The sequence below is a fragment of the Condylostylus longicornis genome, unplaced genomic scaffold (assembly GCF_029603195.1).
Source record: "Condylostylus longicornis isolate FDR11 unplaced genomic scaffold, ASM2960319v2 ptg000045l, whole genome shotgun sequence".
Classification (NCBI taxonomy): Eukaryota; Metazoa; Arthropoda; class Insecta; order Diptera; family Dolichopodidae; genus Condylostylus; species Condylostylus longicornis.
Genome location: NW_026578014.1, coordinates 572436 through 586267, shown reverse-complemented (window position 1 = coordinate 586267; position 13832 = coordinate 572436). Strand labels below are relative to the sequence as shown.

The window sequence follows — 13832 nt, the reverse complement described above, 5'->3', positions numbered from 1 at the left end:
TTACAATTCTATTATTTTTTAATGTTTAGAATACGAGTAGAATTGGGATTTAAAATGTAGTAAAAGAAGTAAAATATATTAATTATTATCGAAGAAATGTATAAATTTGCATAGTGCTGAGTGCACTTTAATTAAAGGAAAAAAGGCGCGAATGCAAACCGCCTTTGCAAAAGTGTTGGGTTTGGTTAGCCAATAGACTGTAGGACTAGGAACTGATACTGAAGTCATAAAATAGTAGTTGTATTTTGGAGTTGTAGTAGTAGTAAATAATTGAAAAGAAAAATGTGTGTGTATTGAAAGAAATAATATGCATAAATATAAGAGGAAAATCGAAGAATTTAGTTCAGTAATCAACATTCAGTTGTGTTGTAAATTTATCAAATTTAATTTGTAATTTTTTTGTAACTTTTAATTGAATAATAATGACTGGTCGTGGTAAAGGTGGAAAAGGATTAGGAAAAGGTGGTGCAAAACGTCATCGTAAGGTTTTGCGTGATAATATCCAAGGTATTACAAAACCAGCTATTCGAAGATTAGCTCGTCGTGGCGGTGTGAAACGTATATCAGGATTGATATATGAAGAAACACGAGGTGTACTTAAAGTTTTCTTAGAAAATGTTATAAGAGATGCTGTTACATATACAGAACATGCTAAAAGAAAGACTGTAACTGCAATGGATGTTGTTTATGCATTGAAAAGACAAGGCCGTACTCTATATGGTTTTGGAGGTTAAATTATTTTAATATTTATATACAAAAGGCCTTTTTCAAGGCCATCAAAAAATATAAAAAGAGTATTTTAAAATGAAGCTTCCCTTCCATTAAATTCCATAATATTAATAATATAATAAATTCATTTTAAATGAATGCGAAAAATTTTTTTCGTATTAAAAAATTGAATTTTTATACTTTAATCATATTTTTAATTTTATCAAAGAATGAATAATATAGATAAAATAAAATAAAATTATTATTTAATAGATCATAAATTTTTAAAAAAATATTTAAAATAATTTTCATTTCAAATTTTCATAGATTTCATAGATTCATTAGAAAATATTAAAAATATTTTTTCATTCATTCGGTTCATTTTAATTAAAATGATTTAATTTTTAAATTGAAAAAATGAAATATTTATTTGTATCGAATATTGAATTGAGTTGTTATGTATGCAATATGATACTCGTAATTCGTAATTGAAAGATATTAAATTTTAAAATTTCTCTTTTAATAAATTTTTTGTCGTCTTGAAAAAGACGTTTTATTTTTTTTCTATATTAAATTTTAGTTTTAAATAGTAAAATTGTTAATTTCGTTGAGGTTATTTAGGCTTTCTTTTCAGTTTTCTTTGGTAATAATACAGCTTGAATGTTTGGTAATACACCACCTTGAGCAATTGTAACACCCGACAACAATTTGTTCAATTCCTCATCGTTTCGGATGGCTAATTGAAGATGTCTTGGAATAATTCTGGTTTTTTTATTATCTCTTGCAGCATTACCAGCCAATTCAAGAACTTCAGCAGCTAAATATTCCATTACAGCTGCTAAATAAACAGGAGCTCCAGCGCCAACACGTTCGGCATAATTACCTTTTCTTAATAAACGATGGATACGACCAACTGGAAATTGTAATCCAGCACGATTAGAACGAGATTTTGCTTTTCCTTTAACTTTTCCACCTTTACCACGTCCTGACATTTTTAATGATTTCTTTTTTTTTTTATTTGATACAACTTAAAATATTTAATAATCTGTACTGTACTTGTACTGTACACAATCGTAGATTATAGCAATAAACACAGAAAATTTGAATCAGATCAATTCAAATACTAATGTTTTATATGGAAAATATCATAATATTTATGCTTTTTATTTTCATCTAAAACACGGTGCAAAAAATTTCAAACGTAAAATGTGCGTCAATATTTTTATTGGAGGGGAGAAAGCAAAATTCATAAATATTGTTGTATTCCAGAAATAGGTATCAATTGTGTATTCTACATCTACATCTAAATTCGTATTCATATTTGTATTGTATTGAATTGAAATTGAAAAAATTTTTGTAGTAGTGCAAAAGTAAAAGCAGAAGGATAGTAAAAAATGCCACCAAAAACAAGCGGAAAAGCAGCAAAAAAAGCTGGCAAAGCTCAAAAAAACATTTCGAAAAGTGATAAGAAAAAGAAACGTAAACGTAAGGAAAGTTATGCTATTTACATTTACAAAGTTTTGAAGCAAGTTCATCCAGATACTGGAATTTCTTCAAAAGCTATGAGTATCATGAACAGTTTCGTAAATGATATATTTGAAAGAATCGCAGCAGAAGCTTCTCGTTTAGCACATTACAATAAACGATCAACAATAACTAGTCGTGAAATTCAAACTGCTGTTAGATTATTATTACCTGGCGAACTAGCAAAACATGCTGTAAGTGAAGGTACAAAAGCTGTTACTAAATATACAAGTTCAAAATAAATAAATTTGACCGTACGCAAATAATATTCGCTTAAAATTAAAAAAAAGTCCTTTTAAGGACTATAAAATACTATTTTAAGAGTAAAGAATATAAAATCAACTACATAGTTGTATATATACATAGGTATTTATTACAGATTTTTTCTCAAATAAATTTTAAATACCAAATGACATATAGATATTTTAATGTATGTAACCTTGTACATACATACGTTTTTTAATCTGTTTAAAATTTTTATAAATATTAAAACACACGTATACACACATGATAGAGGGTAGTATAATATGTATACCCAAATACTAATAATAGCTTGTATCTTAGTACAACTATATTAAAAAAATATATATTTTAAACTTATGCATAATGATGTTTTTATAAATTCATCAATAAAATTATTGTTACTTAACTTTAGTAGTTATTAATGATCTTCCAAGTCAATATCACTTAAATTAACTAATATCTTTTAATTTTTTTCTCAAATCTTTAGTTATTATATAATTTTATCTGACCATATTGTATTTAATCTATTTTCATGTAGTATTTCATATTTTGCAATTCATTTGTTTAGGCTTTTATGTATAATATGTATACGAGTCCATATTACGAGTATCATTATGGTTATTTTGTATTCTAGAAGTTCTGTACAAACTTATTTATTTGTACAAATGATTTTTCAAAATCATATGAGTACATTTATATTCATATTAATATTATGTATAATTATTTATTAAGAGTGATACTTTTTTTTAAATTTATACGTGTATACCTATATGCTTATACTAAAAATTCTACTTAATGTTGTTTATGATATATGTATCTTTATATATAAAATAGTGTCTTATTTGATTAAATGTGTACAAATGATTTCTTTAGCACTAATTTATATTTCTCCCTATCGGCCAGACTTAATTGTGGAAGTCAAATTTCAACAAATTGCTATAATTTTCAATTTAATAACAAGATCTACATATATTGAATACTTGAATGCTATAAAATCTGTATCTTGTAAACAAAATTTGTGATTTTTAAATACCATATAACATTCATACGCATATATATATATATATATATACATAAAAACATGTTCATAATTTATTACACAACAATGTACTTAATCTTATATCTTAATTATCTTAAATTTTGATGTTTTATGATTGATTTCATTTTAGTAGCCCTTATTATATACGTATAAAACCATTATATACCCATGTATATTTATCCACCTTGATTTAATACTTTAGAATATTAATTTTCTATTAAAACTTAATATTTGATTTTATATAAAATCCACTTAAAATAAGATTTTATTATTAATATTGTATTATTAGTGTTGTTTTATTAAAAAAAAAAAAAAGAATTTTTGTAACTTATAGAACAAAAGCATATACAATATGTACATGCATACTTATTTCCTTTTTTATTAATTTATATTTTATATATTTATTTTGTAAAATTATTTAAATATATGTTTTTCAAATAATATTTAAAAAATTATAACAAAAATAAACAGATTAATTGCTTAAAAGAATAAAAAAACTTAATAAATATTTTAAAATTTAATTAGAAGAAAAATTCCAATTTAGAAATTATTGCTTGGAATAATCATCATTTAACTAAGATTTTTCTATTTATTATTATATTTTTATGAGACAATTGTGTTTTAAATGAATTTTATAAATTTGAAAAATATTATAAATGTTTTAAAATACTTATATAAAATTAAATAATACTAATATTTAATAATAATATTCATAAGAAGTTAAAATTACGAAGGACTTTGAGTAAATTTAAGTGAAATTTTCATATTAATTCAAATATATTTTGCAAATTTTATATATTTTTAATAATTACATAATATGTAAATTTTAAAACTGAAATATATTTTTAAGAATTGTTTGACTTTAATGAGAAAAATAGTAAAAATAGTGATAGGGTATCAAATAAATTTAAAGGATGTTTTAAAATTATAGTAAAAATATTTGTATATCGACTCTATGTAATTCTCATGTTTTTTAAGGCTATAATTTTTGTTGCGAACAAAATTTCCAATATTTTGTATTTGTGTAGCAAGCAAACAAAATAATAAATACTCGTATAACAAGAATAAAATATACTTCAAAGTGAAACTCATACATATATTTAAAAGTTGTAATTTTATAAGAATTTGAATTTTTATTTTAAAATTATAAAGTAAAAGTAATTTTTTGGATTTAAAAATATGGCCGAAAACGCAGAAGTAGCAGTTTCTCCAGCAGCACCAGTAGAAGCAAAAAAAGCGGCTAAGAAAGCTTCAAGTGGAGTTAAAAAGCCAAAAGCTAAACCTACTCATCCACCAACATCTCAAATGGTAGATGCTGCAATTAAAACACTAAAAGAACGTGGTGGCTCATCATTATTAGCAATAAAAAAATATTTAGCTGCAAATTATAAAGTTGATGCAGATAAATTGGCTCCATTTATAAAAAAACATTTAAAATCATCTGTTGAAAATGGAAAATATATCCAAACGAAAGGCAAAGGTGCATCTGGATCATTTAAATTATCGGCTGCAGCAACCAAACCTAAAAAGGAATCTAAACCTAAACCAAAAGTTAAGAAGGTAAAAGCAGCTGGAGAGAAAAAACCTAAAAAAGCTACTAGTGCAACAACAGCAAAAAAATCTGCTTCTGGAGATAAAAAGAAATCTGCGGCAAAAAAGGTATCTAGTGAAAAGAAAAAATCTGAAAAATCTGCTGCAAAAGCAGCCAAAAAAGCTGGAACAGTAAAAAGTAAGTCACCAAAACAAAAATCTACAAAAGCATCTAAAAGTGATGTAAAAAAACCTAAAGCTCCCAAACCAAAAAAAGCATCAGTTGGAGCAAAAAAAGCAGTTGCCAAAAAACCTGCAGGAAAAAAATAAAGTACTTTTACCATCTGAATTTAAATAATGATGTATATGAATGTAAGTACATCCGTATACTGTATATAAAAAAGCCTTTATTAAGGCTAACAATATTTTAGTTAAAGAGTAAAATGAAAAAAATGCTGAATTTTTAAATTGAATTTTAAAGAAAAGTATTGAATGAGATTATTTTTGTTATAACTTTTGATTGATTTATTATGCATTCTATACTGAGCCTTATTCTAATTGTCGTGTCACTTACGTTTCACTTTCAATGCGTTTTATTTTCTAAAGAAATTTCAACGAGTAAAAAACTAAAAAAATTTTCAGTGTATATATTTTTAAATAATAAAAAATGTCATTTGCATTATGGTTTACGGGTTCATCTCATTCCGGTAGTGATGAAATTTAAAAAAAACGACAATTAAGGATCAAAAGATTTTAGATTAGCGACAGCTCTAATCCATTGGATTTGCCAAATGGAGTGTAAGCCATTACAATAATTTTAATTTTTTCAAGTAAGTTAGTTGCAAACATTTTATTTTATTCAAACTATTACAATATTTACTGAATATATTCGTGGAAAAAAACGATTCTTCAATTTCCAATTTTTCAAATTTATAAATACTTTCACGCTAAAAACAAAAATTAAATTATGTATATATTTTATGACTTAATTTATGTAGATTTTTTTTATGATTTTGTTAAATTGTTGTTTTAATTTGGATTTTTGGTGTATCTTTCTTGCTTATCACTTGTTAAATACTTTTCGACAAAAAACGTCGTTTCACTACATATTTCGCAAAAGAACAACAACTGGAATAAGGCTGAAATACATTTTGCCGCTATTCCCCGACAAGTGTCACTGCGATCATCGCTTAGAATATCAAATTCAAGTCGTAACGACAATCGTCGCTCTACTTCGACAACTAGAATAAGGCTCATTATTTATAGACAAATTGGTTTAAATTTACTTTTTTTTCAAAATTTTATGGTCTTGAAAAAGACCGTTTGATTTTTAAATAAAATATTTAAATATAATAATTAAGCACGTTCACCACGAATACGACGGGCCAATTGAATATCTTTAGGCATAATTGTAACTCTTTTAGCATGAATAGCGCACAAATTTGTATCTTCAAATAAACCAACTAAATAAGCTTCACTAGCTTCTTGTAAAGCCATTACAGCGGAACTTTGGAAGCGTAAATCAGTTTTGAAATCTTGAGCAATTTCACGAACTAAACGTTGAAATGGTAATTTGCGAATTAATAATTCAGTGCTCTTTTGATAACGTCTAATTTCACGAAGAGCAACTGTACCTGGTCTGTAACGATGAGGTTTTTTTACTCCTCCAGTTGCTGGTGCACTTTTTCTTGCTGCTTTAGTTGCTAGCTGTTTACGTGGTGCTTTACCACCAGTAGATTTACGGGCTGTCTGCTTTGTACGAGCCATTTTTCAATTCAATATCTTATTCAGAATGAAACCGGAAAAATTACAATACGAATACGATTGCGATGTGTACTACTTCACTTCACTAATCAAAAAGAATAATTTTATGTACCACATCGCATACAAATATTTATAGTATTCATGAGAAAAACCAATACAAATACGTTTTCTCGATTTCTTCACAAACACAAACCCAAACACAAACACAAATCCAAATACAATTTATATAAAATTTACAATAAATTCTATTATTTTTTAATGTTTAGAATAGAATTGGGATTTAAAATGTAGTAAAAAAAGTAAAATATATTAATTATTATCGAAGAAATGTATAAATTTGCATAGTGCTGAGTGCACTTTAATTAAAGGAAAAAAGGCGCGAATGCAAACCGCCTTTGCAAAAGTGTTGGGTTTGGTTAGCCAATAGACTGTAGGACTAGGAACTGATACTGAAGTCATAAAATAGTAGTTGTATTTTGGAGTTGTAGTAGTAGTAAATAATTGAAAAGAAAAATGTGTGTGTATTGAAAGAAATAATATGCATAAATATAAGAGGAAAATCGAAGAATTTAGTTCAGTAATCAACATTCAGTTGTGTTGTAAATTTATCAAATTTAATTTGTAATTTTTTTGTAACTTTTAATTGAATAATAATGACTGGTCGTGGTAAAGGTGGAAAAGGATTAGGAAAAGGTGGTGCAAAACGTCATCGTAAGGTTTTGCGTGATAATATCCAAGGTATTACAAAACCAGCTATTCGAAGATTAGCTCGTCGTGGCGGTGTGAAACGTATATCAGGATTGATATATGAAGAAACACGAGGTGTACTTAAAGTTTTCTTAGAAAATGTTATAAGAGATGCTGTTACATATACAGAACATGCTAAAAGAAAGACTGTAACTGCAATGGATGTTGTTTATGCATTGAAAAGACAAGGCCGTACTCTATATGGTTTTGGAGGTTAAATTATTTTAATATTTATATACAAAAGGCCTTTTTCAAGGCCATCAAAAAATATAAAAAGAGTATTTTAAAATGAAGCTTCCCTTCCATTAAATTCCATAATATTAATAATATAATAAATTCATTTTAAATGAATGCGAAAAATTTTTTTCGTATTAAAAAATTGAATATTTATACTTTAATCATATTTTTAATTTTATCAAAGAATGAATAATATAGATAAAATAAAATAAAATTATTATTTAATAGATCATAAATTTTTTAAAAAAATATTTAAAATAATTTTCATTTCGAATTTTCATAGATTTCATAGATTCTTCATTAGAATATTAAAAATAATTCGGTTCATTTTAATTAAAATGATTTAATTTTTAAATTGAAAAAATGAAATATTTATTTGTATCGAATATTGAATTGAGTTGTTATGTATGCAATATGATACTCGTAATTCGTAATTGAAAGATATTAAATTTTAAAATTTCTCTTTTAATAAATTTTTTGTCGTCTTGAAAAAGACGTTTTATTTTTTTTCTATATTAAATTTTAGTTTTAAATAGTAAAATTGTTAATTTCGTTGAGGTTATTTAGGCTTTCTTTTCAGTTTTCTTTGGTAATAATACAGCTTGAATGTTTGGTAATACACCACCTTGAGCAATTGTAACACCCGACAACAATTTGTTCAATTCCTCATCGTTTCGGATGGCTAATTGAAGATGTCTTGGAATAATTCTGGTTTTTTTATTATCTCTTGCAGCATTACCAGCCAATTCAAGAACTTCAGCAGCTAAATATTCCATTACAGCTGCTAAATAAACAGGAGCTCCAGCGCCAACACGTTCGGCATAATTACCTTTTCTTAATAAACGATGGATACGACCAACTGGAAATTGTAATCCAGCACGATTAGAACGAGATTTTGCTTTTCCTTTAACTTTTCCACCTTTACCACGTCCTGACATTTTTAATGATTTCTTTTTTTTTTTATTTGATACAACTTAAAATATTTAATAATCTGTACTGTACTTGTACTGTACACAATCGTAGATTATAGCAATAAACACAGAAAATTTGAATCAGATCAATTCAAATACTAATGTTTTATATGGAAAATATCATAATATTTATGCTTTTTATTTTCATCTAAAACACGGTGCAAAAAATTTCAAACGTAAAATGTGCGTCAATATTTTTATTGGAGGGGAGAAAGCAAAATTCATAAATATTGTTGTATTCCAGAAATAGGTATCAATTGTGTATTCTACATCTACATCTAAATTCGTATTCATATTTGTATTGTATTGAATTGAAATTGAAAAAATTTTTGTAGTAGTGCAAAAGTAAAAGCAGAAGGATAGTAAAAAATGCCACCAAAAACAAGCGGAAAAGCAGCAAAAAAAGCTGGCAAAGCTCAAAAAAACATTTCGAAAAGTGATAAGAAAAAGAAACGTAAACGTAAGGAAAGTTATGCTATTTACATTTACAAAGTTTTGAAGCAAGTTCATCCAGATACTGGAATTTCTTCAAAAGCTATGAGTATCATGAACAGTTTCGTAAATGATATATTTGAAAGAATCGCAGCAGAAGCTTCTCGTTTAGCACATTACAATAAACGATCAACAATAACTAGTCGTGAAATTCAAACTGCTGTTAGATTATTATTACCTGGCGAACTAGCAAAACATGCTGTAAGTGAAGGTACAAAAGCTGTTACTAAATATACAAGTTCAAAATAAATAAATTTGACCGTACGCAAATAATCGCTTAAAATTAAAAAAAAGTCCTTTTAAGGACTATAAAATACTATTTTAAGAGTAAAGAATATAAAATCAACTACATAGTTGTATATATACATAGGTATTTATTACAGATTTTTTCTCAAATAAATTTTGAATACCAAATGAAATATAGATATTTTAAAATGTATGTAACCTTGTACATACATACGTTTTTTAATCTGTTTAAAATTTTTATAAATATTAAAACACACGTATACACACATGATAGAGGGTAGTATAATATCTATACCCAAATACTAATAATAGCTTGTATCTTAGTACAACTATATTAAAAAAATATATATTTTAAACTTATGCATAATGATGTTTTTATAAATTCATCAATAAAATTATTGTTACTTAACTTTAGTAGTTATTAATGATCTTCCAAGTCAATATCACTTAAATTAACTAATATCTTTTAATTTTTTTCTCAAATCTTTAGTTATTATATAATTTTATCTGACCATATTGTATTTAATCTATTTTCATGTAGTATTTCATATTTTGCAATTCATTTGTTTAGGCTTTTATGTATAATATGTATACGAGTCCATATTACGAGTATCATTATGGTTATTTTGTATTCTAGAAGTTCTGTACAAACTTATTTATTTGTACAAATGATTTTTCAAAATCATATGAGTTATAATTATTTATTAAGAGTGATACTTTTTTTTAAATTTATACGTGTATACCTATATGCTTATACTAAAAATTCTACTTAATGTTGTTTATGATATATGTATCTTTATATATAAAATAGTGTCTTATTTGATTAAATGTGTACAAATGATTTCTTTAGCACTAATTTATATTTCTCCCTATCGGCCAGACTTAATTGTGGAAGTCAAATTTCAACAAATTGCTATAATTTTCAATTTAATAACAAGATCTACATATATTGAATACTTGTATGCTATAAAATCTGTATCTTGTAAACAAAATTTGTGATTTTTAAATACCATATAACATTCATACGCATATATATATATATATATATATATATATACATAAAAACATGTTCATAATTTATTACACAACAATGTACTTAATCTTATATCTTAATTATCTTAAATTTTGATGTTTTATGATTGATTTCATTTTAGTAACCCTTATTATATACGTATAAAACCATTATATACCCATGTATATTTATCCACCTTGATTTAATACTTTAGAATATTAATTTTCTATTAAAACTTAATATTTGATTTTATATAAAATCCACTTAAAATAAGATTTTATTATTAATATTGTATTATTAGTGTTGTTTTATTAAAAAAAAAAAAAAGAATTTTTGTAACTTATAGAACAAAAGCATATACAATATGTACATGCATACTTATTTCCTTTTTTATTAATTTATATTTTATATATTTATTTTGTAAAATTATTTAAATATATGTTTTTCAAATAATATTTAAAAAATTATAACAAAAATAAACAGATTAATTGCTTAAAAGAATAAAAAAACTTAATAAATATTTTAAAATTTAATTAGAAGAAAAATTCCAATTTAGAAATTATTGCTTGGAATAATCATCATTTAACTAAGATTTTTCTATTTATTATTATATTTTTATGAGACAATTGTGTTTTAAATGAATTTTATAAATTTGAAAAATATTATAAATGTTTTAAAATACTTATATAAAATTAAATAATACTAATATTTAATAATAATATTCATAAGAAGTTAAAATTACGAAGGACTTTGAGTAAATTTAAGTGAAATTTTCATATTAATTCAAATATATTTTGCAAATTTTATATATTTTTAATAATTACATAATATGTTAATTTTAAAACTGAAATATATTTTTAAGAATTGTTTGACTTTAATGAGAAAAATAGTAAAAATAGTGATAGGGTATCAAATAAATTTAAAGGATGTTTTAAAATTATAGTAAAAATATTTGTATATCGACTCTATGTAATTCTCATGTTTTTTAAGGCTATAATTTTTGTTGCGAACAAAATTTCCAATATTTTGTATTTGTGTAGCAAGCAAACAAAATAATAAATACTCGTATAACAAGAATAAAATATACTTCAAAGTGAAACTCATACATATATTTAAAAGTTGTAATTTTATAAGAATTTGAATTTTTATTTTAAAATTATAAAGTAAAAGTAATTTTTTGGATTTAAAAATATGGCCGAAAACGCAGAAGTAGCAGTTTCTCCAGCAGCACCAGTAGAAGCAAAAAAAGCGGCTAAGAAAGCTTCAAGTGGAGTTAAAAAGCCAAAAGCTAAACCTACTCATCCACCAACATCTCAAATGGTAGATGCTGCAATTAAAACACTAAAAGAACGTGGTGGCTCATCATTATTAGCAATAAAAAAATATTTAGCTGCAAATTATAAAGTTGATGCAGATAAATTGGCTCCATTTATAAAAAAACATTTAAAATCATCTGTTGAAAATGGAAAATATATCCAAACGAAAGGCAAAGGTGCATCTGGATCATTTAAATTATCGGCTGCAGCAACCAAACCTAAAAAGGAATCTAAACCTAAACCAAAAGTTAAGAAGGTAAAAGCAGCTGGAGAGAAAAAACCTAAAAAAGCTACTAGTGCAACAACAGCAAAAAAATCTGCTTCTGGAGATAAAAAGAAATCTGCGGCAAAAAAGGTATCTAGTGAAAAGAAAAAATCTGAAAAATCTGCTGCAAAAGCAGCCAAAAAAGCTGGAACAGTAAAAAGTAAGTCACCAAAACAAAAATCTACAAAAGCATCTAAAAGTGATGTAAAAAAACCTAAAGCTCCCAAACCAAAAAAAGCATCAGTTGGAGCAAAAAAAGCAGTTGCCAAAAAACCTGCAGGAAAAAAATAAAGTACTTTTACCATCTGAATTTAAATAATGATGTATATGAATGTAAGTACATCCGTATACTGTATATAAAAAAGCCTTTATTAAGGCTAACAATATTTTAGTTAAAGAGTAAAATGAAAAAAATGCTGAATTTTTAAATTGAATTTTAAAGAAAAGTATTGAATGAGATTATTTTTGTTATAACTTTTGATTGATTTATTATGCATTCTATACTGAGCCTTATTCTAATTGTCGTGTCACTTACGTTTCACTTTCAATGCGTTTTATTTTCTAAAGAAATTTCAACGAGTAAAAAACTAAAAAAATTTTCAGTGTATATATTTTTAAATAATAAAAAATGTCATTTGCATTATGGTTTACGGGTTCATCTCATTCCGGTAGTGATGAAATTTAAAAAAAACGACAATTAAGGATCAAAAGATTTTAGATTAGCGACAGCTCTAATCCATTGGATTTGCCAAATGGAGTGTAAGCCATTACAATAATTTTAATTTTTTCAAGTAAGTTAGTTGCAAACATTTTATTTTATTCAAACTATTACAATATTTACTGAATATATTCGTGGAAAAAAACGATTCTTCAATTTCCAATTTTTCAAATTTATAAATACTTTCACGCTAAAAACAAAAATTAAATTATGTATATATTTTATGACTTAATTTATGTAGATTTTTTTTATGATTTTGTTAAATTGTTGTTTTAATTTGGATTTTTGGTGTATCTTTCTTGCTTATCACTTGTTAAATACTTTTCGACAAAAAACGTCGTTTCACTACATATTTCGCAAAAGAACAACAACTGGAATAAGGCTGAAATACATTTTGCCGCTATTCCCCGACAAGTGTCACTGCGATCATCGCTTAGAATATCAAATTCAAGTCGTAACGACAATCGTCGCTCTACTTCGACAACTAGAATAAGGCTCATTATTTATAGACAAATTGGTTTAAATTTACTTTTTTTTCAAAATTTTATGGTCTTGAAAAAGACCGTTTGATTTTTAAATAAAATATTTAAATATAATAATTAAGCACGTTCACCACGAATACGACGGGCCAATTGAATATCTTTAGGCATAATTGTAACTCTTTTAGCATGAATAGCGCACAAATTTGTATCTTCAAATAAACCAACTAAATAAGCTTCACTAGCTTCTTGTAAAGCCATTACAGCGGAACTTTGGAAGCGTAAATCAGTTTTGAAATCTTGAGCAATTTCACGAACTAAACGTTGAAATGGTAATTTGCGAATTAATAATTCAGTGCTCTTTTGATAACGTCTAATTTCACGAAGAGCAACTGTACCTGGTCTGTAACGATGAGGTTTTTTTACTCCTCCAGTTGCTGGTGCACTTTTTCTTGCTGCTTTAGTTGCTAGCTGTTTACGTGGTGCTTTACCACCAGTAGATTTACGGGCTGTCTGCTTTGTACGAGCCATTTTTCAATTC

General features: G+C 25.6%; 8 protein-coding genes and 1 pseudogene across 8 annotated transcripts; 6 read left to right on the top strand and 3 right to left on the bottom strand.

Moving 5' to 3' along the window:
* The first annotated feature begins 249 nt into the window (after positions 1-249).
* Positions 250-734, top strand: LOC129610612 (histone H4). The gene has a single exon (XM_055523225.1). It carries the CDS (start codon positions 423-425, stop codon positions 732-734), a length of 312 nt encoding a protein of 103 aa, XP_055379200.1. The 5' UTR covers positions 250-422.
* A 548-nt stretch (positions 735-1282) lies between these two features.
* Positions 1283-1819, bottom strand: LOC129610604 (histone H2A). Its single transcript, XM_055523215.1, has one exon. The coding sequence runs from the start codon at positions 1698-1700 to the stop codon at positions 1326-1328; it is 375 nt and encodes a 124-aa protein (XP_055379190.1). The 5' UTR covers positions 1701-1819; the 3' UTR covers positions 1283-1325.
* A 277-nt stretch (positions 1820-2096) lies between these two features.
* LOC129610610 (histone H2B) lies at positions 2097-2500 on the top strand. Its single transcript, XM_055523222.1, has one exon. It carries the CDS (start codon positions 2103-2105, stop codon positions 2472-2474), a length of 372 nt encoding a protein of 123 aa, XP_055379197.1. The 5' UTR covers positions 2097-2102; the 3' UTR covers positions 2475-2500.
* Positions 2501-4544: 2044 nt separating this feature from the next.
* On the top strand, positions 4545-5445 carry LOC129610599 (histone H1-like). The gene has a single exon (XM_055523211.1). The coding sequence runs from the start codon at positions 4694-4696 to the stop codon at positions 5372-5374; it is 681 nt and encodes a 226-aa protein (XP_055379186.1). The 5' UTR covers positions 4545-4693; the 3' UTR covers positions 5375-5445.
* Positions 5446-6400: 955 nt separating this feature from the next.
* On the bottom strand, positions 6401-13822 carry LOC129610568 (uncharacterized; annotated as a pseudogene).
* On the top strand, positions 7289-7773 carry LOC129610615 (histone H4). Its single transcript, XM_055523228.1, has one exon. It carries the CDS (start codon positions 7462-7464, stop codon positions 7771-7773), a length of 312 nt encoding a protein of 103 aa, XP_055379203.1. The 5' UTR covers positions 7289-7461.
* LOC129610607 (histone H2A) lies at positions 8313-8849 on the bottom strand. The gene has a single exon (XM_055523219.1). The coding sequence runs from the start codon at positions 8728-8730 to the stop codon at positions 8356-8358; it is 375 nt and encodes a 124-aa protein (XP_055379194.1). The 5' UTR covers positions 8731-8849; the 3' UTR covers positions 8313-8355.
* LOC129610611 (histone H2B) lies at positions 9127-9520 on the top strand. The gene has a single exon (XM_055523223.1). The coding sequence runs from the start codon at positions 9133-9135 to the stop codon at positions 9502-9504; it is 372 nt and encodes a 123-aa protein (XP_055379198.1). The 5' UTR covers positions 9127-9132; the 3' UTR covers positions 9505-9520.
* On the top strand, positions 11556-12456 carry LOC129610603 (histone H1-like). Its single transcript, XM_055523214.1, has one exon. The coding sequence runs from the start codon at positions 11705-11707 to the stop codon at positions 12383-12385; it is 681 nt and encodes a 226-aa protein (XP_055379189.1). The 5' UTR covers positions 11556-11704; the 3' UTR covers positions 12386-12456.
* Positions 13823-13832: the final 10 nt, after the last annotated feature.